This window comes from Balaenoptera physalus (assembly GCF_965194825.1).
Source record: "Balaenoptera physalus genome assembly, chromosome: 7".
In the NCBI taxonomy this organism is placed as follows: domain Eukaryota; kingdom Metazoa; phylum Chordata; class Mammalia; order Artiodactyla; family Balaenopteridae; genus Balaenoptera; species Balaenoptera physalus.
Genome location: NC_138886.1, coordinates 34,950,623 through 34,977,076, shown reverse-complemented (window position 1 = coordinate 34,977,076; position 26,454 = coordinate 34,950,623). Strand labels below are relative to the sequence as shown.

The 26,454-nt window shown below is 51.9% G+C and overlaps 1 protein-coding gene and 1 long non-coding RNA gene across 11 annotated transcripts in view; one reads left to right on the top strand and one right to left on the bottom strand.

Moving 5' to 3' along the window:
* Nucleotides 1-20,662, top strand: part of LOC309663979 — a 141,282-nt gene extending 120,620 nt beyond the window's left edge. The window contains exon 3 of the long non-coding RNA XR_014265535.1: nt 20,232-20,662. This is a non-coding gene — a long non-coding RNA (uncharacterized lncRNA). The remainder of the gene's footprint in view (nt 1-20,231) is intronic.
* SHB (SH2 domain containing adaptor protein B) overlaps nt 1-26,454 on the bottom strand; it is a 148,289-nt gene that overhangs the window by 44,118 nt on the left and 77,717 nt on the right. For 5 of the 10 annotated variants that reach the window (XM_082468683.1, XM_082468687.1, XM_082468692.1 and 2 more), the window contains exons 3-4: nt 17,703-17,918; nt 42-213 (exon numbers count right to left, since the gene is read on the bottom strand). In XM_082468683.1, the coding sequence (XP_082324809.1) occupies nt 42-213; nt 17,703-17,918 (388 nt within the window). Of the gene's footprint in view, nt 1-41; nt 214-999; nt 1,086-17,702; nt 17,919-26,454 lie in introns of all 10 variants that reach the window. The other 5 variants (XM_082468691.1, XM_082468690.1, XM_082468689.1 and 2 more) reach the window with 2 other exon arrangements.

Sequence of the window (26,454 nt, the reverse complement as noted above, 5' to 3'; positions counted from 1 at the left end):
AACTGGCGGCTGAGACTGGGCTTTGCTCCCTAAGAACTTACATTTGCTTCTCCAGTGGGACAGCAGGATCCACTCTCTCTCCCAGAATCCCACAGAACTCAGGGCTCCCATGTTTGATGGGCTTGAAGCCCCCTCCGGGAGCTCGAAGCTGGCGCCGCCGGTCCCGGGAAGGCGAGGGGGATGACTGCCGTTTCTCACTGCCGTTAAACTGGGCTGTGGGGGAGAGAGAGAAAGAGCACGGTTACCTGGTTACCCAGAGCTCAGCTCAAGGAGTGGCACATAGTGGGGTCACGGTTGATGGCTTTCCCTGGGGCTTTACAACTTGCAGGCAGAAGAGTTCCAGGCAACGAACAAACATGGCTCAAAAGACGTGGGCTTCCTAAAACGGGACAAGCATGTGCCATCAAAAACAGATGGTGCATTCGAGAGGCTGGTTGAATCCCCAGAGGCCACTGAGCTCAGCCTTATCCCCAAAGGAACTCTCCTGCAACCTCCATCAAAGGGGACACGGCACTCCCAGAGGGGGCACAGTCCCCTAGACAGTTCCTCCTCATTTTCTGCCAAAAACCTGTCTCAAAGTGGCTCCTCTCCTCCTCCCATTCTCCCATCCCACCTGGGGTGGCACGGGCCACATCTGCCCCCTTTCTCCTAGGACAACCCTAGAGAGTTCTAATCGAGGGTCATGTTGCATCACCCAAGTCTGCTCCTTGTCCTGGACCCAGCACCCAGGGGAGGCTGGAGCAGTGCCCGGCACAGCGGAATGGGTCCTCCAGTGTGCCTTCCTCCCGCCCTGGACCTGTGGGAGTGTTGTTCACTCCACGGGCTGGGGAGGATGCCTCTTGAGGGCAGGACCCTGGAGACACCCCACAAAGCAGAAAAGACTGAGCTAAAACTGGAGTTGCCAGACGTGTTCCTGGAGACTGGCTAGTCCACCTTGCAAGTTATCTCTCTGGGCTTCAATTTCCTCATCTGAAAAGTAGGGATAACGACCGTACCCACCTCATGGGATTGTTGTGAGGATTCTGCCAGGTGATGTACAGCCATCTTAGCAGAGCGCCTGGCGTGCAGTCTGTGCTCAGTCAACGCTATTATAAATATTTTCTTTTATTATGATTTATTTTATTATTTTTATTATCATGTCTGCTCAGTGTGGACACAGTACTAAGCACTTCACAGAAGCTTCCAAACTGACTTGAGTCCCCCCTCCTAAGCTGGCCAGTGACCGGCTGTGTGCCTTGGCTAAGCTGCTCAACTCTCTGAGGCCCCATTCCCTACCTTACCAGGCTGCTGTGGAGATGACATGAGGGACTACATCCTATGGGCCCAGCATACATAGTGCGCTTAGCAAGCTGGGCCAGGGCCTGCGGAATGATGTTCCCAAGGCCACATCAAGGTGCAGGCCCATGGACACACAATGGTATAAAATCTCCCCCCAACCAGCAAGCGTGGATGTGGCCAGCTGTCCTCCAACTCCAGCCGCACGGCAATCAACCTCACATTCACAGAAGGTGCTGGGAAACCCCTGCCCTGACAGTGGTGATGTGCTGTCCACGGGGGCGGAGGACTGTGTATGAACCTGCTGTGTGTCTCAGGCACGGAGCAAGATCATCCATCAGGACTGCGAAGCATTTCCATCCCTCCAAGACACTCTTCTCTGTTAATCACTACAGAAGACAGAGGGAAGGGGCGAGGAGGTTCCTGCCAATGGAAGGCCCTAAACAGGTGGGACCCATGTGTATGTGATCACTCTCATGATTGCAGTGGGGTCCAGCAGGCTGTCCACCCTAGACTCTCATTCACATGTGCCAGGCACAGTTCAGGGCTGGGGAAACAGCAGTGAGCAAAACAGAAATCTCTGTCTCTGGAGCTCAGGGTCCAAGTGAGGAGAGAGAGACGACAAGTGAAATGAGTCAGATCCACAGCACACCAGCTGGTGCTAAGTGCTCTGGAGAAAACAAAAGCAGGACAGGGCAGGCCTCTTGAAGGATGGCATCTGAATAAATGACTGGAGGAAAGGAGGGCCGACCCACATGGACATCTGGGGGAAGGACATTCCAGGGAGAAGGAAGAGCAAATTCAAGGGCCTGAATTTAGGAACAGGCCAAGGGTGACAGAGAAACAACACAGCCCAGGGCAACTGGAGGGATTGGGGGGGCGGGGGTGGGGGCGGGGTTTGAGGCTGAGGGGAGTGGGAGGGAGCAGGGCCAGGTGGTGGGGCTTTGGAGGCCTTGGGAAGAACTTCGGTTTTATCCTGAGAGAAATGAAGAGCCATTCTGATGTTCTGACGGCGGGGAAGGCTTTTGACCTGGCACTTTTTAACAGGATTGCTGGACTGACAAGGGATGGAGGACGCGGGTATATGGGAACTCTCCGTACTTTCGTCTCAATTTTGCTGTGAACCTACTTAAAAAAAAAATTGTGAATTAAAAAGAGAGCAAGATGGAAGGGGAGCAAGGCCGAGCAGTGAAGAAGCTCCTGCAGGATGGGCTGGCATGGGAGAGGTGGGTGGAAGTGACCGTGAGAAACCAGATTCCGGCAGAGGCACAGGACTGGTCTGTGTCTTCAGACTGGAGTGAGAGTGAGACAGAAGATCAAGGTCACTTACAGGCTTTTGGCCTGGAGGATGGGGCTGGCATCGCCCAGGTGAAGAAGACTCACAGAAAACTCTAAGCTCCGTGAGAAAGCAGGATGGAGGCCAAGCTCCAACCTCCAGACACCCACAGCCTGTGACGCCAGGACAGGCAGTGTGGAGTAGGGGCAGAGCGAGGACTGGCTGGAGGCTCCTGCCCTCCTCTCCAGCTACGGGTCTGTTCTGTGTCCAACCACAGGGACAGACAGCAAGATGGCAATGACCTCAAGGCCCTTGTAGGGAATACGTCCTGGGGTTGTGTGTCAGAATGGGCTCTTCCATTTGGCTGATGAGCTGGGCTTTCACAGTGGTGATAGGGGGTGAAGCTCAGAGCTGGGGCCCTGGCACACATGTCACCACGGGCCCTTCCCTGGCTTCCCAGGAGCCCAGCTCCCCCACCAGGGCTCCCACTGAACCACACCAGCTCTCATGGCAACCAGTCAAATGGGGTATATGTTCTGGGAGGGGGCGTGAGGAAGAGGTGAAGCAGGTTCTGACCTGAGCCCCCTAACTTGCAGAGTCCTGGATGGGTGACCTTGGGCAGCGGTGAGCACTGGGATCGGGTAGACAGGTGAGGGCCTGGTCACCCTTCTAAAGAGCTGAGACTTGATCCTACGATGGGTTGAATGAAGGAATGCCATTCTTCGTATTGGGCTTTAGAGACGTCTCTGACTGCTGATGGAGGGTGGGTTTGGGGGCAACCCTGGAGGCAGAGAGACCAGTTAGGGAAGCCTGAATCCCTCAGTGATGAGAGGGATGTGGGAGGCGACTCCAACAGGACTTGATTACGTGTGGGGCGAGTCAGGGAAGACCCCTGTGTGATGCCACACTGAGACGGAGATCGGGGCACAGCAGGGGATGGGGGCAGGGAGCACAGGGCCAGTGTGTACTTTCCCACGAAGCCTCCCCTCTGCTAACTTTCTGGTGTCGGGAATGGAGAGGAGGCAGTTCAGGCCTCTGGCCCCTGGGGGTGAACAGTGCCGGAGTGGGCAGAGGAGTGGGGGTCGGGGAAGGGGCTAGGTGGGAGATGAGGTTCTAGGCTTAGTTTTGCCACAGGCGGAGGAGAGGGAGAAACCAGATGAATTGTAAGGCACTTTCACCTCTGACAACCTGGGTGTTCCACCGGCTAAAATCAGAATTGGGGGCTCTCTCCCAGTATACAATCCCACGACACACCTCCTGGCACAGAAGGTGAAAAGAGAGGCATGGAGCATGGGACACCGATCATGGAAGGAACCCAAGCTCTCACGACCAACGACCTGGCAACCTGTCTCGTCTCAGATCTCACCAGGTCCCTTTCCAGGCCGTGCTCTCTGCCTGTATTACCAGGACACCCTCCCCTCCCCACTGCCCACCTGACTGAATCCACTTGCTCTTCAGGGGTCACCTCTTCCAGGAAGCCTTCCCTGGCCTCACCTCCTTCCCAGACTCCCCTTGATCTCAGCCTATGGTACCCTAATTGCCAGTTTCCTTGTTTGGCTCCTCATGAGCCCCTCAAGGGCAGGGGCTACACCATATTTGCCCCTACCCCCCATGCCTAGAGCATGCCCACAACATAACAGGTGTTCAAAGAATGACTGAATGAAGAAACTTAATGAGCTGCTGTTTCACTGTACTGGGGAAAAATATCGGTTTTCATACCAGATAAATTGGATAAAACCTAATAATGTCCCAGTCAACACTGTAAATCCCCACTGAATTAATTCATACATTCGCTTGCAAGCTTAATAATATAGCCATACATTTTAGAGGGAACAGGTGGTGATGAATGACAGGCTTAATTAGGCAAATCATTCCACCTAAAATAAAAATATACAAACTCCAAGTGATTCAGCAGCACAAGAAAAAAAAAAGTTAAGAACAAGAGCTCCAAACACAACTGCTTTCATTCCTTCTAATTAAGCTTCTCTTTAATCTGCAATTTAAAAAGACAACTCTTTTAATTTAGCGATTTTCTGCAAAAGATAAAGGAAGACACAGCCCTCAAAAGAATATCTGCATTTAGAGAAAAAATATGCCACCCCTGTGAGTTGTTAGAATGACAGTATCTAATTAATTCCACCTATAGGCAATTACAAACAGAAGTCAGAGTTCTGAGGGAGGGAGGGGAGACTCAGACGGGCAGGGACAGGTCTCTGGAGCCCTTTTGCCTTTGGTGTGATGATGGGGACCAGTATCCTGGTGGCAGTGGGAGAAGTGGCCCGGTTGACAGCTCTAGCAGCCTGTCTCCCAGGCGGGTGAGGTGGTCCTTCGTGATGTCCCAAATGTCCTTCCAAAAGCTCTGGTCTAATGACACATCTTATTCTTTAAGACCCAGCTCAGATCTTCCGGGAGGCCCTTCCTCCTTGCAGATTAGCCTCTGCTGCTGGTGGTCCCCTTCCTACATGTATTATAGATTTTATACCAATCAGCCTTGAAGTTGGGTCATTGTCAATGACAGAAGACGGCATTTCCAGGCGCCCACGCGAGCTCTAACCCTCACGACAACCCTGCCACCCTGTGGGCAAGGGAGTGGGGGCCCGGAGGAGAGGAGGAATAACTCCTCCAGGGTCTCAGAGCTAAGGAGCAGGGCTGGCCAGGCAGGAGCTGTGCCTCACTCATTTAGTCTTTGAAATGACCACCACCTGTATGAAGTCTAGAAGCTTCGAAGGTCTGGCACAAAAGTCCCCCTTCCACAAAGCCTCCCCTGATCCCACCTGCTGAGAACTACCTTCCTCCTGGGCGCTCACGGCACTTGGCCCTTCTCTTGTAGCTCAGTGGGCTCCCAGCCACTCTTCCCCAGTCAGCCCGGGTGTTCTGCAGGAGCAGCGCCTGGGATTTATTTTAGGCCTCTTTTTCCTCTCCAATCTCTTGTCTGTCCCTAAACTGACTGTAGTGCTGGGCATAGAGATGGTGTTTAGTGAATGTTTGCTTAGATGAAGTAAATCTGTTCCTTCAGGATCCGGCTCCTTCCTGTTTATCATTCAGGGCTGGCCAGAGAGATCAGGTTCCAAAATGCCAAAGGGCCTCTAAAGCACAGGTCTCTGGGCTCAGAAACTCTTGCTGGCTCCTACTTCCCTGGGACGGAGAACTCACTCTGGTGCTTGAGGTCCTCTGTGACTTGGTGACAACCTGACCTTCTGGATGCATCTTCCCCTAAAAAAACCCCTCTAGGTTCCACACCCCCCCCCCTAGGCTCCAGTCACAAAGAATGGCTGGTCCCAAATCCATCATCTGCTTTCCTGCCTCTAGGACTTTGCTATGCTGTGCCTGTCCGATAGAATCCCTTTCTTCACTATCTTTGTGTGCAAAAGTCCTAGCCATTCTTCAGTTCAGCTTTAATGTTACCTCCTGGGGGGAAGTTTTGTCCTAGACACCCCCCCCCCAGGTAGAATTCCTTTCTCCTCTTCTGAACCCCGCCTCCCCTGTCTGTGCCGCTGTCTGACCCCGCACCAGTCTGTATTACAGTGCGTTATGTAGGTGTCTTCTCAGAACCGGATGGAGATGGGGCCTCGTGCCTCAGCCTCTTCTGAACTTCCCCATGCCTGACACACAGCCCATGGGCTGCAACAAGGCCAGAGAACAGAGGAACTGCGGCGGCTCAGCATCATGGAAAGGACGTGGACTCTGGAATTAGGAAGATCTGGGTTTGAACCTTGCCTCTGCCACTATTGTGTGACTTTGGGCAAGACTCTAAACCTCTCTGAGCCTTAGCTGCCTCTTCTGTAAAACAGGGCTGACAATACCTATACCATAAAGGATTGTGGAGGTGGTTAGTAACAGATGATGTACCAAAGTCCAGGCAGGCCCCCTGTACATGGTGGTCCCTTCTCCCCATGGTCACATCCATGCTCAGAGCAGCTCCTTTTCATGTACTCAAGAAGATAAAGTACCTTGTATCAGAAACCATCTTCTTCTCCAACCTGTGCTGGAATTCCTAAGTTGGAAGCTCCAAGAGGACAGGACATATTCTGTTTTTTTCAAAGACGAATTCCCAGTGCCTAATATATAGTAGATGCTTAGAATCTGTTGAGTGAATGAATCTCCATCCAGATTTATGGTCAGCAGGACCAAAAATCCTCATTCATCAATCAAGAAAGGAAACTTAAGGGCTTCCCTGGGGTGGCGCAGTGGTTGAGAATCTGCCTGCCAATGCAGGGGACACGGGTTCGAGCCCTGGTCTGGGAAGATGCCACATACCACGGAGCAACTGGGCCCGTGAGCCACGATTACTGAGCCTGCGCATCTGGAGCCTGTGCTCCGCAACAAGAGAGGCCGCGATAGTGAGAGGCCCGCGCACTGCGATGAAGAGTGGCCCCCGCTTGCCGCAACTAGAGAAAGCCCTTGCACAGAAACGAAGACCCAACACAGCCAAAAATAAATAAATAAATAAATAAATTTTAAAAAATAAAAAAAATAAAAAAAAAAAGAAAGGAAACTTAAGAGCTGGACTCCCCACCCATTTTTTTAAACTATTATTTTAAAATAGTTTTGAAAAATGGCTTGACCTTTACTGAGTGCTTCCTGTGCATGGGCAAGCATACGTGAGGACCCGACGTGACATTCTCTTCTGACCCTCACAACGAACCGAGGAGGCTGGTGCAACTTCACCTACATTTTTTTAAAAATTATTTATTTTTTCAATTTTGGTAAGTGCAGTTTATTTATTTTTGGCTGCACTGGGTCTTTGTTGCTGCATGCGGGGGGCTACTCTTCTTGGCGGTGTGCAGACTTCTTATTGCGGTGTTTCCTCTTGTTGCGTAGCACGGGCTCCAGGCACTCCGGCTTCAGTAGTTGCAGCACGCAGGCTGAGTAGTTGTAGCTCACGGGCTCTATCTAGAGTGCAGGCTCAGTACTTGTGGTGGGCATGTGGGATCTTCCCGAACCAGGGCTCGAACCCGTGTATCCCTGCATTAGCAGATGGACTCTCAACCACTGCGCCACCAGGGAAGTCCCTTCACCTACATTTTTATGAACGGGGCCTGGTGCGGGCGAATAGCCTGCTGCAGCAGATAGAAGCAGGCTGTCACACCAGGCAGCGAGCCCCGGACCCCAGTCCCTGTCCCTCTGCTTTGGGATGGAAACACTGGGCAGCCTCCTGGAAACCCTGGAAAGCCTCTAGAAGTGCCCCTCTCTGGGGACGGGCAGAGAGAGAAGAGTCGACAGTCTGCCAAACATCCCCCAGCCCTCTGGGCGGACCACGAGTGTGGATGGTGGCCCCTAAGGACAGGGATCATTCACAGGGAACCGGAAGGGAGCAAAGGGGGCCCAGGGTCTTGGGTCCCAGGTGAGGCCTGCGATGTGCTCCAGGTTCAGTGGCTGCTTCTTTCTGGCTGGCCTTGAGTCTCGGGCCCTCCCAGTTCTCTAGTACAGGACAGAGTCCTTTAAGCATGAGGCAACAAGGATTAGAGAACTGAAAACAAAACCCTGTGCACGGAGCTCTCAGGTGCTAAAGAGGCTTCTTTAGGCCCCGTGTGGATGAGGTGGGAGTGAATACGGGGCTGACAGGAGGGGCCTGCACAGTATTCCAGGCCTGGTATTTGTTCATGGATGTCCTATGACTCTGAAAACACAAGGGCACAGAGAACAGAATGAAGGTGCCCAAGGCATCCTTTCCACACAGTCCTGGGCACTGATTCCTCCACACTGCTGAGGGCCGGGTGGGTTTGTAGTGGGGGGACAGGTGGGGAGTGGGGAGGGCAGGGGTGCAGAGGCACGGAAGGGGCTGCAGCCCGGGCAGTCATGAGCCCCCAAGAGGGGGCAAGGAGGGAGACTGCGCATTGGTTTGGGAAGGTGGGGGGCCCCCATGACCCAGAGTCTATGGAAATACCACAAGCTTTCACGATGATGCGCAAACACTTGCACTTGACTAAAACTCTGTTTCTATGACAACGGTCCTCTGTTGCTTCAACTTTCTAAACGTATGTTCTGCCTCATCTCACCTGCTCCTCATAGTAAGACAAGTATTAGAGTTCCCATTTTACAGCTGGAGAAACTAAGGCCCAGAGAGGTGAAGCCCCCTTCTCCCCTGCAGTTCAAGAGCAGCCCTCACTCTCCCCTCTGCCCGGTTAGTGAAGGCTGTGCCTCTAGGTAGGTTGTAAGGCGATGGGCAGCCTAGCAAATGTTTTGGTTTGCTTTTCCAGGATCACCTATGACAGGCCTCTGTGTCCTCCTTGCAGACACACGCAGGCCCCAGGGCACCAAGCTGCCACGTCTCGTGGGCAGTGCCTGAGAACAGAGGTTCTCATTATGAGAGGGGGCAGTGGTGACTCCCCGAGAAGCAGGGCATGGGGAAGCCCGCTTGGGCTCCAGGAATCCCATCTGGTTTCCAGGAATGCTGTCCATGCATGTACACCCAAGCCTGGACTGGGGAAGGAGGGCCTGGCATGAGGGGGCATGCCTTCGTCCTCCTATTCTGCACCCCAGAAAGGAAGCATGGACACCGCTGCCTGGCGCAAAGACCCTGCCCCAAGGGCTGCTGCTTGGCCGCAGGAAAAGTAGGGACAAATCCTGATGAAAATGATGAAATGACCCAAACGCAGAGGACTTTACAGCTGCTGAAGCAGGCCACCTCCACCATCATAACTCATTTTATAAATGAGGAACAAGAGCTGCAAAAGGGACCGAGTTGCCCCATGTCAACAGCTAGATTTGAACTTGGACTTGAACCCACGTCTTCTGAATCCCAGGGGCCTCTAACAAGTTCAGCACAAATCCTGTCTACAGTGCAACAGGTTCTCAAAAACAACAATAGTAACGATAATGATACCAAAAGCCAGCCTCCACTGAGCACTGACTGTGCCCCTGACTCCTGGCACCAATTACCACCTGGTTTTATAGATGAGGAAACAGGCAATTTGCCCCAGGTCATCCTGCTAGCAAGGTGCAGCACAGGGCTTTAAATCCAGACCCTCCAGCTCTCCTAGTTCTGAGCTGGGCTCAGTGTCAGATGGAGAATGCCCCCTCAGGTCTGATGTAGCGTGTCTCCTGACACTTTAACCTGCAGACACCCACAGACACTTAGAATCCATCCTAGGGCCTGGGAAAGGGACTTCCCCCATCCACAAGCCTCAGAGGACCTGCAGGGAGCAGGCTGGGCATTTGTGGAAATGAGTCTCCCCTTCCAGGAGTCCCAAAGCCCCAGCCTAGCTGCTTATATGTTTCTGCTGCTGCCCCTCCACAGGTGGTGGTGGGGGAAGGGAGGAATGACAGGAGGGGACAAGCAGGTGCATGGCTCTCAAGGGGTTGCTTGCCACCTACTGGCAAGCCACACAACATGGCATCCGGATGCACGGGCCAATCCTCAAACACCCAGGGACACACTCTTGGCCTTGAGTTCAGACCAGGGGCTGCAACCACAGCAGACAACAGCCCTCTTCATGCAGGTCCCTCACCCTCATCTGGAGAGAAGACAGGTATACAGCACAAAAGAATGATGTGAAAACGTATCATCTCTGTGTGAGCAGGCTGCATGATACCTATGTATTCTGTGTCCTGAAGAGAACTTGGGGTTGGCTTTCCTGAGACCTGATTTATTCAATAATTTAACAAATATCTGTGTGTTCGTTATGTGCCAGGCACTGATCTACGTGGGGACCCAGGTGTGAACAAGGCCGGCAGAGTCTCTGACCTCACAGAGCTTAAAAATCTCTATCCACACAAAGATCTCTGACCTGCCAAGCAGAAGAGCAAAGATATTCTACTAAACCTTTGGGTTTCTTCCACACAGGAGACAAACGCACTTGAAGAAAAAACATTCCTATCAATATAATTAGCAGGCAAACCAAAGCTATGAAACACCAGTGTTTTTCTTTTTCTTTTTTTTTTTCTAGGTTACTAAATGAATTCATTCATATGTCAAACAGAAAAAACAACTGGAAAAACCTGTCCCTCAGCCAAAGGAAGCGAGTGATCCCAGTTCTCTGTTTAAAGCCCCCTTCTCTCTGCAGACCTGCTGTTCACACGTGTTAAACATTAATTACAACTGTTACTCATTACATAGCAAAAAGCTCCGAGTACAAACACAATTGTTAATTTCCTCCCAGGCCCAAGGCATTCTGGGAACCTGAGCAGGGGGCAGGAAGCACTGCAGGAGCCCCAGTGGGGCCAATTGTAAGGAGAAGGTGGCATGTGCTGGGTGTGCCAGGTGATGGTGGCAGGTCTAAGATTCCCCGTGGAAACTTCTGCAGAGTCCGAGCCTGTTTATTCTGAGTACACAAGGATGAGTCATGGGCTTGGTGGGAACAGTGAGCCTGGAGCAGGGTCTGATGGACTCAATGTCAGCACTACCACCTTCAGAGCATTTGCGTTTCACGGTGACAGTGACAAGTCACGAGCTCAGCACGAAGTGGGCGCAACTGCTTCTGCCTCCGGAACAGCCCAAGCCACCTCGCCCCAGCACAGCTAAAGGGAATGTTCAGACCTGCCCTTTACGCACTCTCGATGTCAGCACAGCAGTGGAGAGAGAGCCTGAGCTAAGTTCATTAGCTGTGTGACTGTTGGCAAGCTGCTCACCCTCTCTGAGCCTGAGTAGTGTCATCTGTGTGATGACAATGAAACCACACCCACCTTGCAGAACTTCATAGGGTTAACCCGTGCCAGCCTCCTAACTGGTGCTCACTAGCTGTTAATTGCCTGCCCCTCCTCCATCATCCCCTTACCTTCATAGGATTATTTTAAATTAGCCAACTGAACTGGCTCAGAGATGACTCATAGTTGTTTAGGAAACAGACATACCTGAGACCTTACTTTCCCCTTTCTCTGCCCTTTGAGCCTCACTTGATGAGCTGGGAAAATGTCAAAACTCAAGAGGGTGCCTGCCTAAGGGGTGACCAACACAGCATTAGCACCCCCCATGCTGACAGTAACAAGTATGTATCTGGCGGTTCCAGAATAAACCAATGCACATCCATACGGGATGTGGTAGGAGCACAGAGGGGACCCAGCCCAACCTGGGATGAGGGTGGGGAAGGGACTGGTCACGTCAGAGGAGGCTTCCTGGAGGAGGTGGCACGGACACCACCCGAGCAGAGCTGTGACACCCCCTCCCTAACTCCTCCCTGACCCCAGCACCTAAAACATAGTATGTACTGAGTATACTTTAGGTTCTCAAAGTGGGGTCCCCAGATCAGCAGCATCAGCAACACGTGGGACCTTGTTGGAAATGCAAATTCTCATGCCTCATCCCTGGAACCTACTGAATCAGGAACTCTAGGGGTGGGACCCTGTAATGTTTGATATTTCTTCCAGGTGATTCTGCTGCACGCTCTGGGCAAACCAACCAATCAACAAACATGTCACAGCCAGAATGGGGAGGGAGGGCTGTGGGGGAGAAAGGCAGTAGAGACCCTCTCACACCTGGGGACCAGTGGTCCAATCCTCGGGAGGGACTGAATAAAGGATGGAAGAACCGGGTGGTTCATGGTGAGAACTATTGCTGGAATCGAGATGGAGTATTTCCTACAGAAGTGTTGCTTTCCACACTATCCATGCCTCTCGCTGCCAGGAATAACTGGGAATGAACTTCATAAATGGGCCCTCTGTGCCCCCTAAGTTCCTCTTTATGCAGTATTGTTTTAATATATAAAATTAAGTTTGATTTAACACAGCAAGCCTTCCCTGAGCGCCAACAACCATTCTCTCATGTGTGACCCTTTAGAGGGTACGAAGTCTTTTCATCCAATTTTTTCCCTTGATCAACACAGAGATCCAGTGTGATAAGGATTGTCACTATCCCCGTTTTACAGATGGGAAAACTAAAGCTCAGGAGACTGAACAGCCCGAGGTCCCACAGCTGGTGAGTGGTGGAGCTGGCATGTGAACTTGGGATTGTCTGACTCCTGCTACTGTTCCAATGGCTCCCGACACCAAGACACTGTGTTGAGCTTTCCAGGGCGGAGAAACTGGCCAAGGAGCTAGTGCGGAAGCCAGACAAGTACCCAAAATAAATATGTTCAGCATTGAGTCACATGTCTGTCTTCTATTTTTCGCTGGGAGGCAGGCCTGTCGCTGGCTGAACCCAGGACATTGCCTGAAAAGTAGCTTCGAGGTAGACAAATCTCCAGACGATGAATCGAAAATGAAATGACTTTTGTTTCTCCTGCCACCTGGCACCCTGAGCAGGCACTCTGATCACTCGCTTCACAGAAGCAACTGCAAATCATTAAGGACGTAGTTTTTAACTTGACCCACTGAATTAAAAGGAAACACTGATGCATCCTCCGTGTACGGCACGACTGCTATGAGGTCTCCAGCAGTTCCCGTCCCTTCCCTGGGCCTCAGTTTCCATAGCTGGACAAGGGGGAGTGGGATGCCATGGTGCGGGGACCCCTTCCTGTGCTGAGGGATGGCAAAGAGGACCAACCCGTGGGATGGCTCTGGTCACCCCATGCAGGCATGAACGTCCAGAACTTGGGCTCCCACAGAATCCTCAGCTGGAACTGTTCCAAGTGGGAACATACGCTCTAGGGACGTATCCTACCAGCTGCAGACGCAGGGAGAAATTGGTGCAAGGGCGATGAAAGGCATGTGACATTTCCTGTGGGCTCTGGGAGGGCGAGGGCTCCAGCCACATTATATGCAGCATCTTGGATGGTGTCAGAGAGCCCAGACGTTGACAGGGTAAGGGCTTGGGCTCTGGAGTGGGACTTCCCAGGTTCAAATCCCGGCTCTGCAGCTGACTAGCTATAGGCTCCTGGGCAATCATTTCTTCTCTTTGGACCTCGGTTTCCTTATCTGTAAAAGGAGGAAACTAAGGTCCCAGGGGGTGGTTGTGAGGATTAAATGAGATAATGCATGCACAAGTGTTCTGTAAATACCAGCACTTCCCCAACGCAGTGCCCTTTAAGCCCCACCAGGGCCCTCTGCAGTGGACACATTTCCCAGGTGAGGGAATAGAGGCCCCGGGACAGGTTCAGTCCCTGTCCTTCCAATGGCCCCTCAGAGATCTGAAGACTCCAAATCCATGTCTGCTTTGCCAGGTTATCCACCCAGCTCCTCGGCCCCCTGCCTGTGTGGCCACCTCCTGGGCAGGCTTCCTTTGTCCATCCCACAATTCGTGCCACAAAGCCCAGGGGCTGGTCAGACAAGCTGCGCCACCCCCAAGACAGCGTGGAATCACCCAGGCTGCTTCTCCTGCCCCACGCTGGGCAGGGAGCTGCAACGAGGGGGCTGGACCTGCCGGATGTAAAGACTCCAGGGGCGGTGAGTGGAGAACTCACCCCCTGGAGAACTGAGCGGGTGGAGAACTGCATCCAGCCAGCTCTGAAGGCAGGTGTTTCTGCTGGGTGGCAAGGGGGCTGTCAGCCTGATGCAAGCCACCGCACCGCTCTGTTCGCTGCAGCTGGTGGTAAAACTGACTGGGCATCTGTCCTGGGGCTGGGATCAACTCAGGCCATGTGTGTGGCTTGGGACTCCGGTGTTGGATGGGTGCGGGCAAGGGTTCTGGCTGAGGCCACCACCAGCTTCCTGGAGGGAGGGCAGGCAAGGGAAGCCTAGGGCTCCTGGGGAGCTTGCGGTGTCTCTCATTCACCTGGCCACAGAATTCTGAAAAAGGAAAGACTATCATTCCCAAGAAGCTAGGACCACCTCACACCCTGCAAGAGCTGTTTTCGTGACAACCGGGAAGGGATAATCAAGCCTTCCCGAAAGGCTGCACTGGCCGAGAAGGCCTACTTCTGCGGAGAATGCCAAAACATCCCTTTGAGAACAGCCTCGTTTCACGAATGCAGTGCAGGACAGCACTTTGAAAGGCTGAAAGCACTTTTGCTTCGTAGACTGAATCACAGAGATAGTTCAGAGGTCTTCCCTTCTCCCGGCCTTTGACCAGCATGCCGGGATCCTGAAGGAATGAAGCTTGGAAGCAGCCCTGGAGAGGGCTGCAGGCCAACCTCCCACTGCAGGGCAAAGCCCTCCCAACACCAATCCTGCCTCATTCAAGCTTCCGCTGGCAAATCTCGGTGAGAGGAAGCTCATTATACACTTTCAGGTGTACCTGAAATTCTTACCACTCCCTGTGACCGTACATCCCTATGACTCCTTCTTGGCGGGCCTACCTCTGCCCTTTGGGGGTCCCCACACCACACACCTTTGGAAATCTGAAAACACTGACCAGGTTCCCTCATGCAAGCTAAACAGGCAGAATCAGAATACAAGGGATGCAGGGACTTCCCTGGTAGTCCAGTGGTTAAGACTCTGCACTTCCACTGCAGAGGGCACGCGTTCGATCCATGGTTGGGGAACTAAGATCCCGCATGCTGCGCGGTGCGGCAAAAAAACAAACAAACAAACAAAAAACAAGGGATGGAAAGAGACGCTAATGACATTGCCCAGTGGATTCTACCCCGGCTACAGATCCTGCACCCCAGCCTCTTGGGGCCCATCACAGAGCTCCCGAGGGCCCAGAGAAACTGTGTGGGGCACTTCAAACAGGTATTGTGATCAGGAGGACGAGGCCCAGCCCAGCACTGCCTTGCTCCCTGACACCACCAATGATGTACTAAAGCACGTGCCACACACACTGCTGATTCAGGTGGGAACATTATCCTTTGTTTCTGAGCAGCCATCCTTCCGGGTTTACAGATGGGACCACGGCAGCACTTTAGCAACCTAATCAAGCTGTTTCAACTCGTCCTCATTACCTGAGAGGTGGTCCATCCACCTCATTCCACCTGCACTTTGGGGCTAGGAGACAGGAGGGTGCTCCTTGGCTGCAATGCCGCACCTGACAGGCTCTGTCCACAGATGTGGGGAGGGATCTGGTCAAGACTAAAGGCTGGTGCTCACAGAATCCCTCCAGCCCAAGTGAAACAGCTTCCTTCTATGCCCCAGAAATCAGAACCGAGCCAAAAGCTTCTTGGGGAAAAGCTCAATCGGTATCCACCCCAGAGCAAGACACACAATTGATGAGGTAAGTGACTTGATGAGACACAGGTGGGGACATGAGTCTGAGTCTACTTTCTATCAGCAGCCTAAGAAGTTGACCTATAATGACACTTGTGATAGCAACTCAGCAACATATAACCAAGTCCACAGTGGATACCTGTGGCTCAGAAACTTATCTGGAGACAGTTCTATCTAAGACCTTGTGATCCTTTGTGAAAAACTAAATGTATGGTAGTTTTAAAACCAGCTCTGGGCAGAAGTGGGCAAGTTCTGGCCTGAGAGGCTTCTGAAGAGATGATGTCCTGTAAGGTAAGGGCTTTTCACTTTAACATGCCAGTGAATCACCTGGGGGTCTTTTAAAACAGATAGACTCTGCAGGTCTGGGGTGGGGCCTGAGACCTTGCATTTCTCACCAGTTTCCAGGTGATGTGATGCTGCTGGTCCAGGGACCACATTTTGAGCAGCAAAGCACCAGACTAGACTAGAGCATCTAAGGTGACATGACCTGCAAGGTGGTCAGCCCAGGAGAGGGTGAGATGCCACACCGCCTGGAATGTCATCTCTTGCCATGGGCCCTTGGTGTCTAGGACAGTTGTCACATGAGCCCTTTGGCCCTTTAATCAAACTGGTGTTTGTGAAGAGCCACCTCTGGGACATCATCGGCTCCGTTCTAGTTCCTCCCACACCCAGGAGGAGCACAGCCTTGTCAGCCATGCCAGGGGACAGGCCTTGGTTTCCCTTGTGCCGAGGGCAGAGGAGGCTGTGAAATGCACAGGAGAGACCTGAGGTGACCAAGGACCTCAGCCACATGACTACTCTCGGCTCTGGCTCTTGGCTGGCGCTCACAGCCTGGCAGGCGAGCCCAGCACCTACAGCATTGAGTCTATATGGTGAGGGAAGTGCCCCACCAGAGTCATGTGCAGGAAGCTCAACAGGCTCAGAGAGGCAGCAAGGAAGCCCGTGGGACATGTGGCTGAGTACCAGGAGGGCTCACAGGGATGGCGAAGGAGGCACAGGACTTTTCCAGATAGGACACAGCAGGGAAGGGCACTTAGACAGAAGGCATGGGATTGCACAGTGTGCCACATCCAGGGAACTGTGAGCAGTCTGTGCTAGAACAGTCAGAACTTCGAGCAAGGGAATCAAGATGAGTGGAGGGCAGAGGCCTCACTTTGGGGGGCTAGGAAGGGAGGAAGGGTCTAGTTGTGCATGAAAATGGGAGATTCAAGGCAAAATGAACCTTAAATAAAAATAAAAACTCTCCCTTTCTGACCTTCAATGTGGTAAGAATTAAATTAGTCACTCGATGTCTCTTTGTTTATATGCCTAAACTCTTAGAAGCATAAAAATGTTTTTGCATCTGACTTTTCCCCTCTTAACATTAAACATAAGCATTTCCCTAGGTTGTTATAAACTTTGTGTCAACATCACTTTGTAGTGGCTGCACAATATTCCATTTAACCGACCCCCATTGCTGGACATTCAGGTCATTCTCCATCTCTCATGATCATCATGCCTTTTCTGTGCTTTAGATCATAACCTCAGCCTGGATCCTAAGGACTGGGGTTAGGATCAAAGGGTGTGTACATAGCTTAGGACAGGTGACACATGTGGCAGACTGCTTTCCAGACGGCTGTGGGAGAGGAGGGGCACCTGAGTCATTCAAGGGGCTCTAGGACAGGGGTGGGGTCAGCTCCTGAGGTCAGGATGTGGCCACGGCCTGTGCTCTGTGGATGGGCTCGTGCTGAAGCTGGGACAGGAAACGCAGCAGCCCTGGATGCATGCAGGCCTGTAGCAGCTGTATGACAGGATGGAGCCACTGGGCTCCACAAGGCCCAATAGGAGCCACTCTGCAGATTGATTTTCTTCTAGCTTCTAAGATTTCCTTCTGAAATCTGAAATCTTGGCTTCAGTGAACTAGAGCACTACCAACAGGACCAAGACAGAGTCAGACAGTGAGATCATCTGGGCTGTCTCTGGGGATGGGGGGAGGGACTGGAACGGAGACCCTGGAGGCCAGACCCAGGAGTTCCCCTAGGCCTGGCCTAAGGGACTTCCTCCAGGACCCTCCTCTTCCTTGAAGGGCCCAGCTGTACTAGAAACCCTGTGGTTTACCTGAGCAGGCAGGGACCCGTGCACTTACTCCCTTTACAAAGGTGAGTGCCACGCGGGTCAGCGGCCGCCTCTGAGCAGGGCCACTGTGGCTCCTTACCTGCCAGAGCTGGGATGGTGACCCGGTTCCACTCCCACGGCTGGTCGTACTCATCGGCGGGCCTGTCGTCATCCTGGGGCAGCTTGCTCTCCCGCAGTCGGGGGCTGACCGTGCTCTCTGAGTCCGAGTCCATGCTTGGGCCCTCGGGTTCATAAGGGGTATCGTATAATTGGATGCTTTTGTGCTGGGACCGGACGCTTTCCTGTCTCTGAAATTCTGCAGTCAAAAAGGAAGGAAGCAGAGATGTAAAGCATGCACAGCATGTGCTTCCTCACCTGGGACCCACCAGGTGACACCAAAGGAATTCAGAGCTGCCAGCCAGGGAGGTGGAGGCTGCATTTAACTTCTGCCCCACCCCTCGAGGGCGGGGTCTCTGCTCTCACTGCTCAAGGCTTCCTCACAGAGATCTCAGGCTCTGGACCAAACAGAACGAGAAGCCTCCCTGCCACCGCCTGCAGTCTTCAAGGGCACGGCCCAGAAGTGATCGTGATGTTCCGGGCGTGTTCTGACACCAGCCCGGGACAGGCAGAGCTCTCAGCCCTGTCGCTTACAGAGGCGGGGGTGGTCTTCCCACTAGGGCAACTCCCTGGTCTCTGGACTTGTCAATCCCTAGCTATAAAACGAGAAGATTGGGCCAAACGACCCTCAAGTTTCCACCCAGCTCACATATTCATTTTAAAGACCTAAGAAGCCAAGAACCACCCCCAGGGGACACAGGGTCACTGATTTTTCCCCTACAAAGCCCCAGGAGTGACCCTTTTCCTGCATTTCTATCTCCCCCAGGGCCTGCCTATCTTCTAACACACTGAATACAGCCAAGAAACTTGAGAGCAGATGTCCAGTTTCACTTCTGACTAAGGAAGGAAAGCTCTTAATCTTCTGGAGAGGATGCCAAGGCCTGGCTCCAGTGTGGGCTGAGGGGCGACCGCCCATCTAGATGAGGCCCCAGACAGGGCATGTTCCTTTCAGCTGCTGCTTATTCCTGAGAGGCCAGCAGTGGCTGAATGATGGATTCCAGGATGCTACGATCAGGTGCTTCCTCCTCACACAGGGGCACTTTTCTTGCTTTGATCATAAACACCCACTGTGTGCAGGGCCCACGTGAGGACAGGGGGAAAGGAGGGGGTTTGCTGTTGAGGCTGCTCTCGGCAAGCCCACTGTTTCCAGAAGAGATACAATGGGCACCTAAATCACCATAATACTCTGCAGCAAAGGGGCTCCTGCAGGGCCTGGGAGGGATGAGGCAGGAGGAGAGATGACATTTGAACTGACAGCTCTGACAAGTGGAAACAGGAGAGGGACAGGATTCCCTGTGGTAGGACCAGGGCAAGCCAAGGCAGTGCAGCTGGAGAGAATGTGCTCACTGCCCACTTTCTTGTTTTATTTGTAAAATGTATATAACATTTGCCATTATACCATATTTAAGTGCACAAGTCAGTGGCATTAAGTATATGCACACTGTTGTGCAACCATCACCACCATCCATCTCACGAACTTTATCTTCATCCTAAACTGAAACTGTCCCCCACTAACTCCCCATTTCCCCTCCCCCAGCCCCTGGCAACCACCCTTCCACTTTCTGTCTCTATGAATTTGACTACCTAGGTACCTCATATAAGTGGAATCATATGGTATTTGGCCTTCTGTGACAGTCTTATTTCACTTAGCATAATGTTTTTAAGGTTCTTCCATGTTATAGCGTGTGTCAGAAGTTCACTTCTTTTTAAGGCTGAATAATATTCCACTGTGTGTCTATTCACTGTCTACTTTTGCTGGAGCACCAGGTCCAAGGAGGTGGGAGAGGGGCGGTGGGGCTTGATAAAAAAGCACTGAGGGTGGTGAGAGTGAGCTATTTAAGTGGAATCTCGAGGCAGTCTCCAAATCGGAGTTCCAGTGCCATAAAGATATAGTAGAAACCCACAGGAGTCATGTGCCTTGAAGAGCAGTTGACAAAACACATGAATGACGTCGGCTTTTCTGAGAAAGAGCATTCTTTTAGACTGGGCTTCATGATACAAGGCCAGCTCATAGGGTCGACAAAAATCCACCTCTGCGCACAGGCCCTGATACAACAGAAACTAATTAATGCTGGGTAGTGACCTTTAGTGTTGACATTAAATAGAGCTGTGGTAGTATCTCCCAAACTTCACTGAGTTACATACCGACTTCATGATTTTGCTGTTTTCAAGTACCTCCTGGCTTATTATTTACCATTGTTATTGATGTAGCCTCATGTTTCAGAGTAAATAAATTCATTTAAAAAGGAAACTTTTAATCACCATCCCATAAGTCATTATCCTTACCAAAAACAGATGATAAACATAAAAAGAATGAACAAGAACAAAACCAACTAGGTGGGTACTACTGCCGGGAGGCAAGCCCAAGGCTCACTTTCTCTCTGCTGAAAAGGAAGACGGCAAGTAACGGAGAGCTGGTGGGGGCAGGCGGGAGGTCTAAGCAGCAAACCAAGATACTCTCTCTGGCAAATAAGAACAACCTTCTCTTTTTAGAAAGAAAGTAAATGAAAAGGGAAAAACCGGGCTTCCCTGGTGGCGCAGTGGTTGAGAATCTGCCTTCCAATGCAGAGGACGCGGGTTCGAGCCCTGGTCTGGGAAGATCCCACATGCCGCGGAGCAACTCGGCCTGTGAGCCACAATTACTGAGCCTGCGCGTCTGGAGCCTGTGCGCGGCAACGAGAGGCCGCGATAGTGAGAGGCCCACGCACCGCGATGAAGAGTGGCCCCCGCTTGCCACAACTAGAGAAAGCCCTCGCACAGAAACGAAGACCCAACACAGCCATACATACATACATACATACATACATACATACATAAAAAGAATGTAAGCAGACAAGAATATCATTAAAAAAAAAATTTTTTTTTAAAAAAGGGAAAAACCTCACTATGTGGTTCTCAGGCTGCCTAAAATCATGTCTCCTCTGAGAAGATGTCCCTTACTTTGGCAAAACACGGCTTTATTGGGTCCCATGAGGAAACTGGAATGATTTATTAGTTTTGAGGATGACGCTTTCCTTTTTGTGGGGGAGTAAGAGGAGAAGAGAAGAGCTATAAAAGGCAGGACTTGGTCATTTTAAGGCGAAGACCAACTGTAAAGTACTGGAGACAACTCTGTAAATTACGAAATCTACCGAAGTGCTTTCTTTGTGGGGTCATCATCATCCGCATCACTGCCGCCCCTGGTTCTAAGGAGTGCAGTCTAGCTTCCTGTCTTTGGAGAATTCCAAGGGATGGGGACATTGGGAATGCAGCTGACAGGCACTGGCATAGGAAAACCACCTTCCACTTCATCCTCTTTCACAAGCAGGACCAGCAACCACTGACATGTACTCTACAGTTTACAAAGCATTTTGCATGCAAATCATCATTTAATCCTGGGCCACAAAGCAACTTATGGATGCACTTCTGTGGGCCCCCAATAATCATGAACATCCTTGCTTTCTCTCTCTCTCTCTCTCTCACAGAGCCCAGCTGCAAACAGATATTCCATAAATGTGGGTGGGATAAATGAATGACAACTGACAGCCAGAAACCCCTCTTTACCCCCAAATTCCAATATATGAAAGTCCCTGACATCAGTGATAAGGTACCTGGAACAATATGAAAAATGCATATAGTCCAGTATTACACAATATTCAGAAGAGATGGATATTCTACATAAACACTAGCTTAAAAGGAAAACATGTGCAGGGAACAGATTAGCTATTAAATCAGAGGGACTTGGGCATACACCTCTCAGACAGGATTTATTGTTCCAAAAGCATCTGCACCTTACCAAAGCTGGGTTAGTAATGGCATGCAGTTAGGGCAGGGGATGTTATGATGGTAATCATTAAAACAAGCTTCCCTCCTACTACATGGTGAATTCAAATTTTCATTAAGGCCTCAACAATAGGGAGCAGTTAAGTAAATTACGGCATGCTAACTGGATGGAATATTAAACAGCCATTAAAATGATAAATCTGAAGATTATGTAGCTACATGGAATAGCGTGCATGAAATTATGCTAAGTTAAAAAGTGAAATACAAGACTGTTTGTGTTGAGCAAACCGTATAATGTGGGCTTTCTAAACAAGTCCTCGGCAATGTGAACGATGCCCCAGAGGAATTCTATTCCTTGCTTAGGAATTGCTGAACACCGTCATCACACACTTTGCCCATAATATCTAAACTCTGATGACAGCAATGTTGTAAGTACAGATACACATGAATAAAGGACAGAAAACCTGATACAGGAAGATAAACAGCTACTGTGTATAGAGGGAGGAATTATTGCATAATAATTTTTCAAAGTTGTTTTAAATAATGAATAAGTATGTTAGTAAAGAAAAAATATAGTTAAGAGAGGATCACATGAAAGTAAATACGATTTTAAGTTGGGCTTATAGGAGCTGTGTGTTTCGGAAGCAGCTGCCTTTGCCTGAGAAAACACCCATTTAAGGGAACATCTCCTCTCCCAGGAGATGTTTGCCAAGAGCCCCAGGAAGTCAAGGGCAGTTGCGCCAGGCCAGCTCACCAGACATCGCTGTCCCCTGCCTAATGACCAGGCCCGTCCTCCTTATTACCCAAACCTATCTGGGACAGTCCAGAGACTGACCTAACAGGGGAGCTGGTAACTGTATGTTTTAAGTCACAAGATATCTGGACATCACCATCTATAAATTCATGGAAAATGACCTTTAATATTGGGTGGCAGGCTGTGATTTTATGCCTCTTAGGCAGGGAGCAGGAACATTAAATTGACAGGGTAGGGATTTCTGTCGACTTCTGAAGTAGAAAGGTTTTCAAGTAGAACTATATATGGAGGGAAAAAAAAAAATAGAGCACTTTGTTTTAGAATCCAAGAACGTTAGAACTGGAAGGGGCCCTGGGCGTATTCACCAAGGGCACAGAGCCAGGAGGGTGAGGCTGGTGTGCTGACCAAGGGCTGTGGCCCTGCGAGGCAAGGAGAGCCGAGGGGATCATCTGAGTGAGGGGCCCAGGACAGAGCTTGGTGCAAACCAGGGGCCTCCTGAGTGGCTCTAAGTGTTTCGAGTTCCCCAAGTCCATTGGCAACAAGCTACGCTTTGCTCTGGTGTTCACCAACTCCGTGCCTCCCCCTCACAGTTTTTTGTTTGTGTGTTTTTGTTTTGTTTATTTCTTTTGGCTGTCAGGAAGCTCAGGGTTAATTTTGATGCTTAACCTCAATAGCTAGGGTAGCTGAGATATAGGTAGAATCATTTTCACTTGCCCTTCCTTCTATGTGGATCTTGATATCTATTATAACAGCCTCATTATATACATTTCTTTTTATTATGCATAGCCTCAGGTCAGTATTCTGAAAGCAGGCGGACACACATCTAATGAAAAAGACTAGAAGAAAAAAACCTCTTCTTTACCTCTTTACCTTCCTTTCAGGAACAGAGAAAGGAGGGCAGGGCTCGGCCTCACCTCTGGGAAACAGGCCGAGGAAATCAATGTACTTGCTGGTGCACCCAGCCCTCTCTGTCCTCACACCCCGCTAGGCATCTACTGAATGCCCAGCACAAGAGCAGACGGAGATGAAGCAGACACAGTCCTGGTCTTCAGGGAGCCCTCGGGGAAAGAGGGCCAGAGCCCCCAACACAGACAGAGGAGGCTTAGGGTCCTCAACAGGGAGCAGATGTGACCCTACAACTCAGTTGGGGGAAATCTGGGAGGGCCTTAAAGAATTTAGACATGAGGGCATGGCACGGTGGTGTGGCAGGGAAATTGGCTGTTTGATGAAGGAAGGACCGAAGCAGAGGCACACGGGCTGGAAGCACGAGGTGTATGTGGGGAAGGTGGGCCGTCCAGGGGGCCCAGTGAGAGGGGAAGCCGAGGCAGCTGGAAGTGGTTCTGGACAGCCTTGAATGCCACAGGACAGCACCCCCAAGACTGTCTAAGGAGAGGTGCCGGGTGGAGAAGCCCCAGGCAGGGTGGAGCTGGGCGGGGTGAGGCTGGCACAGACATGCAGGAGCCTAGCTGGAAATGATAGATGCTGGCCTGCAGGCCCCTCACCTCTAATCTTCCCAGCTGGTTTGTCTGGGAATCCACACCAGATCCCAAATGACAGGGTGGCAGAGCTCAGTAGAGATGTGTGGCCAAGGAGGCCTCCAGTCCCAGGCCCTGCCATCCCCTGTCAGCCCAAGAAACCTCTACTCAGCCAGTGCTGGGCCTTCCTGGCTGTGCCCTCAGGCCTCCACGGGCTAGGGCTGCACCATTAGGACAATGCAGCACCACTGACTGGTGCTGCCCTGCACCCGCCAGCTGGGAGGCAAAGCCCTGGGTCCAGGAAAGCGACAGGTTCAACAGCACGGTGTGGTGGCTGAAAACACTGATCCTGCCAGACCGCTGGGGCCCGAATCCTGGCCCCAGTGGGGGACCCAGAGCAAGTTGCCCCAGTTTCCTCATCTCTGGAGCGGGGACAACAGTGTCCGGGATGTTATGAGGATCACGTTCAGCGTTTAGAACGGCGCCTGGTGCACAGAAGGCACTCCGGGAATGTTGACTTTATTTCAGTTACCACTACTGGGGCATCCTTGGAATACCATTCCAGGACCCCTCCCCCTCTGAGATCACCCTTCATCCCCCAGAGCCACAGAAGGCCTGCTTACGAACTCTAACAGGCAACCCTGCGCTCGAAATGGCAGGGTTTCACCACCCATCTATGAACCTTCCATTTCCGGATCCACAACTTCTGATTTTAGCTGCTGCTTTAGCAATCTCTCGCCTCCACATGGGAGCTTTGCTCCAGATCAACTCTTGTGTGGAACACAAAACACACGGGGGAGGGCTTAGTGCCCAGGAGTCTAATGACTACATTTTACAGATGGGGAAACTGAGGCCTGGGGAAGGACGAGGCCCCAGGTCCTCTAACTCTTAGACCAGGGCTCTTCTTCCTACCTTTCCCAGATGCTTCCTCATGTCTCTTTTATCACACTGTCTTGTTTGTAACCTTCTGGAGGCAGGGGCATCTACTTCAGTCAGGCCTGAGGTGTTAAAAAGCACACCCCGCACCACAGCCCAAGTGAGGAGTTCCACAGGAGGGGCGGGCAGCTGCTCCTAATTAGACACAGCCGAAATCCAGCCAAGTTCCGGGCACCACATCAAAGGGAAGGCAGGGGACGCTCTCCTCATCTAAACTGTGAAAACATCTGCTGGAGAAAGACCCTCCTCCTAATGAATGCCTGAATTCAGGGGGCCCCCGGAGGCTGAGGTGGCAGCATGGGGCAGCAGGGGTCCTCGGGGCGGACCCCGCCGGGCAGCAAGGGTAGGGCAGCTTGGAGACGGGGCCTGGACACAAACCCAACCCAACACAGGCAGAGGCCCCACCCCCTCCTCCATCTAGTCTGGTTTCCGGAGCTGTCTAGAAGCCACGAGACTGACTAATTGGAGTTCTCTTACCATCTCTTTTCCAGGCGTGCATAGAAACACCCCAGAAAAAGAGGGTGAGCTCTGTGGAGCAAGGGTGTGGAACAAGAACAATGGTCACGTCGGCAGGAGCAGTGCGGGCCTGTCACTGCCCGGTGGAACCTGCACCGCTTGCTCTTATATGCTCAGCCCAAGGGCGAGGGGAAGGCCCAGGTCTGAGTCAGGGAGCCCGGTCTGATCCCTGCCCTTGGACATCTGTACAGGATGGGGTCTCCCCTGGAGGGCCCTGTTCTGTGGTCCCTGCGGGAGACAAGCCCACACCCCTGATGACACCGAATGTGCTTTGCTCACGATTTAAAAGGCCACATGGGCCTCTTCACAGAGCTCTCGGGAGCTGCCTGCAATTATGGCCAGGCCCTTCCACCCTGCCCATCACTCTGCACTCTTCCAGTGACTGCCTTCGTGTGCACAGGCCTCCAAGCGGCTGCAGGCCTGAGTTCTGTCCCTATCCCCTGCAGAGACTCACTGAGGCGAACTTGCCGCTCCAGGATCCCGGCTGCTCCCAGGCTCAAGGCAGTGCATCAACGAGCGTCCATTTAGAGCAGCAACTTTCTCAGGAGACAGCTCTCTGCTTCCATGTCAACGGAAGACCCACACTCACAGGCAATCGGGGAGCCTGCCTGCTTTTCTTTCTCAAACATCACTGAGCCCGTACTGGGTGCTAAGGTGGACCCCAGGCCAATGCTGAGTACTCACGTGGTGTGAGACAAGACTCCCCCCACCCCCAAAGGAGCCGTGGTTTAGCAGGAGAATCGGGACACCAGCATCACTAAGTGCTGAGTGAATAACAGTTACGAGTTACTGAACACCTGCCTGTGCCCGGCACTGTCCTGGGTGTTGGCTGCATGTCATTCCTTGTCCTCGTGACACAGACAGGCAAGGGTGACTGGCAGCCTCAGAGCCTCCGCTGGGACCAACCCAGTTCTAAAGTGGTACAGACAGTGGCAGCTTGGAAGAGGCAGAAAGCAAAGGCAGTCCCAGGGATTTCGAAAAACCTCAGGGAGAAGGTGGCATTTCAGAGGATCTCAAGTCCTAAGGCAAAGAGGCCCCTCAAGGGCCACAGAAGCCGAGGGACCTGCCTGGCATCACAGACAATGAATGGGGGGCCCAGGGTAGAATATACTCAAGGAAATAAGGAAGATTCAGACGGGTGAAGACAGGGCCCCAGGATAAAGGGCAACAGAGGCAGGATGAGCACGTGCCAAGTCGTGGACAGAGGAAAGCTTGAAGGATTGTGAGGTAAAACCAAAGACTGTGAGTTGTCCCAAGCCCGGGGCTACTGAGGAAGAGGAGATGGGGAGTGG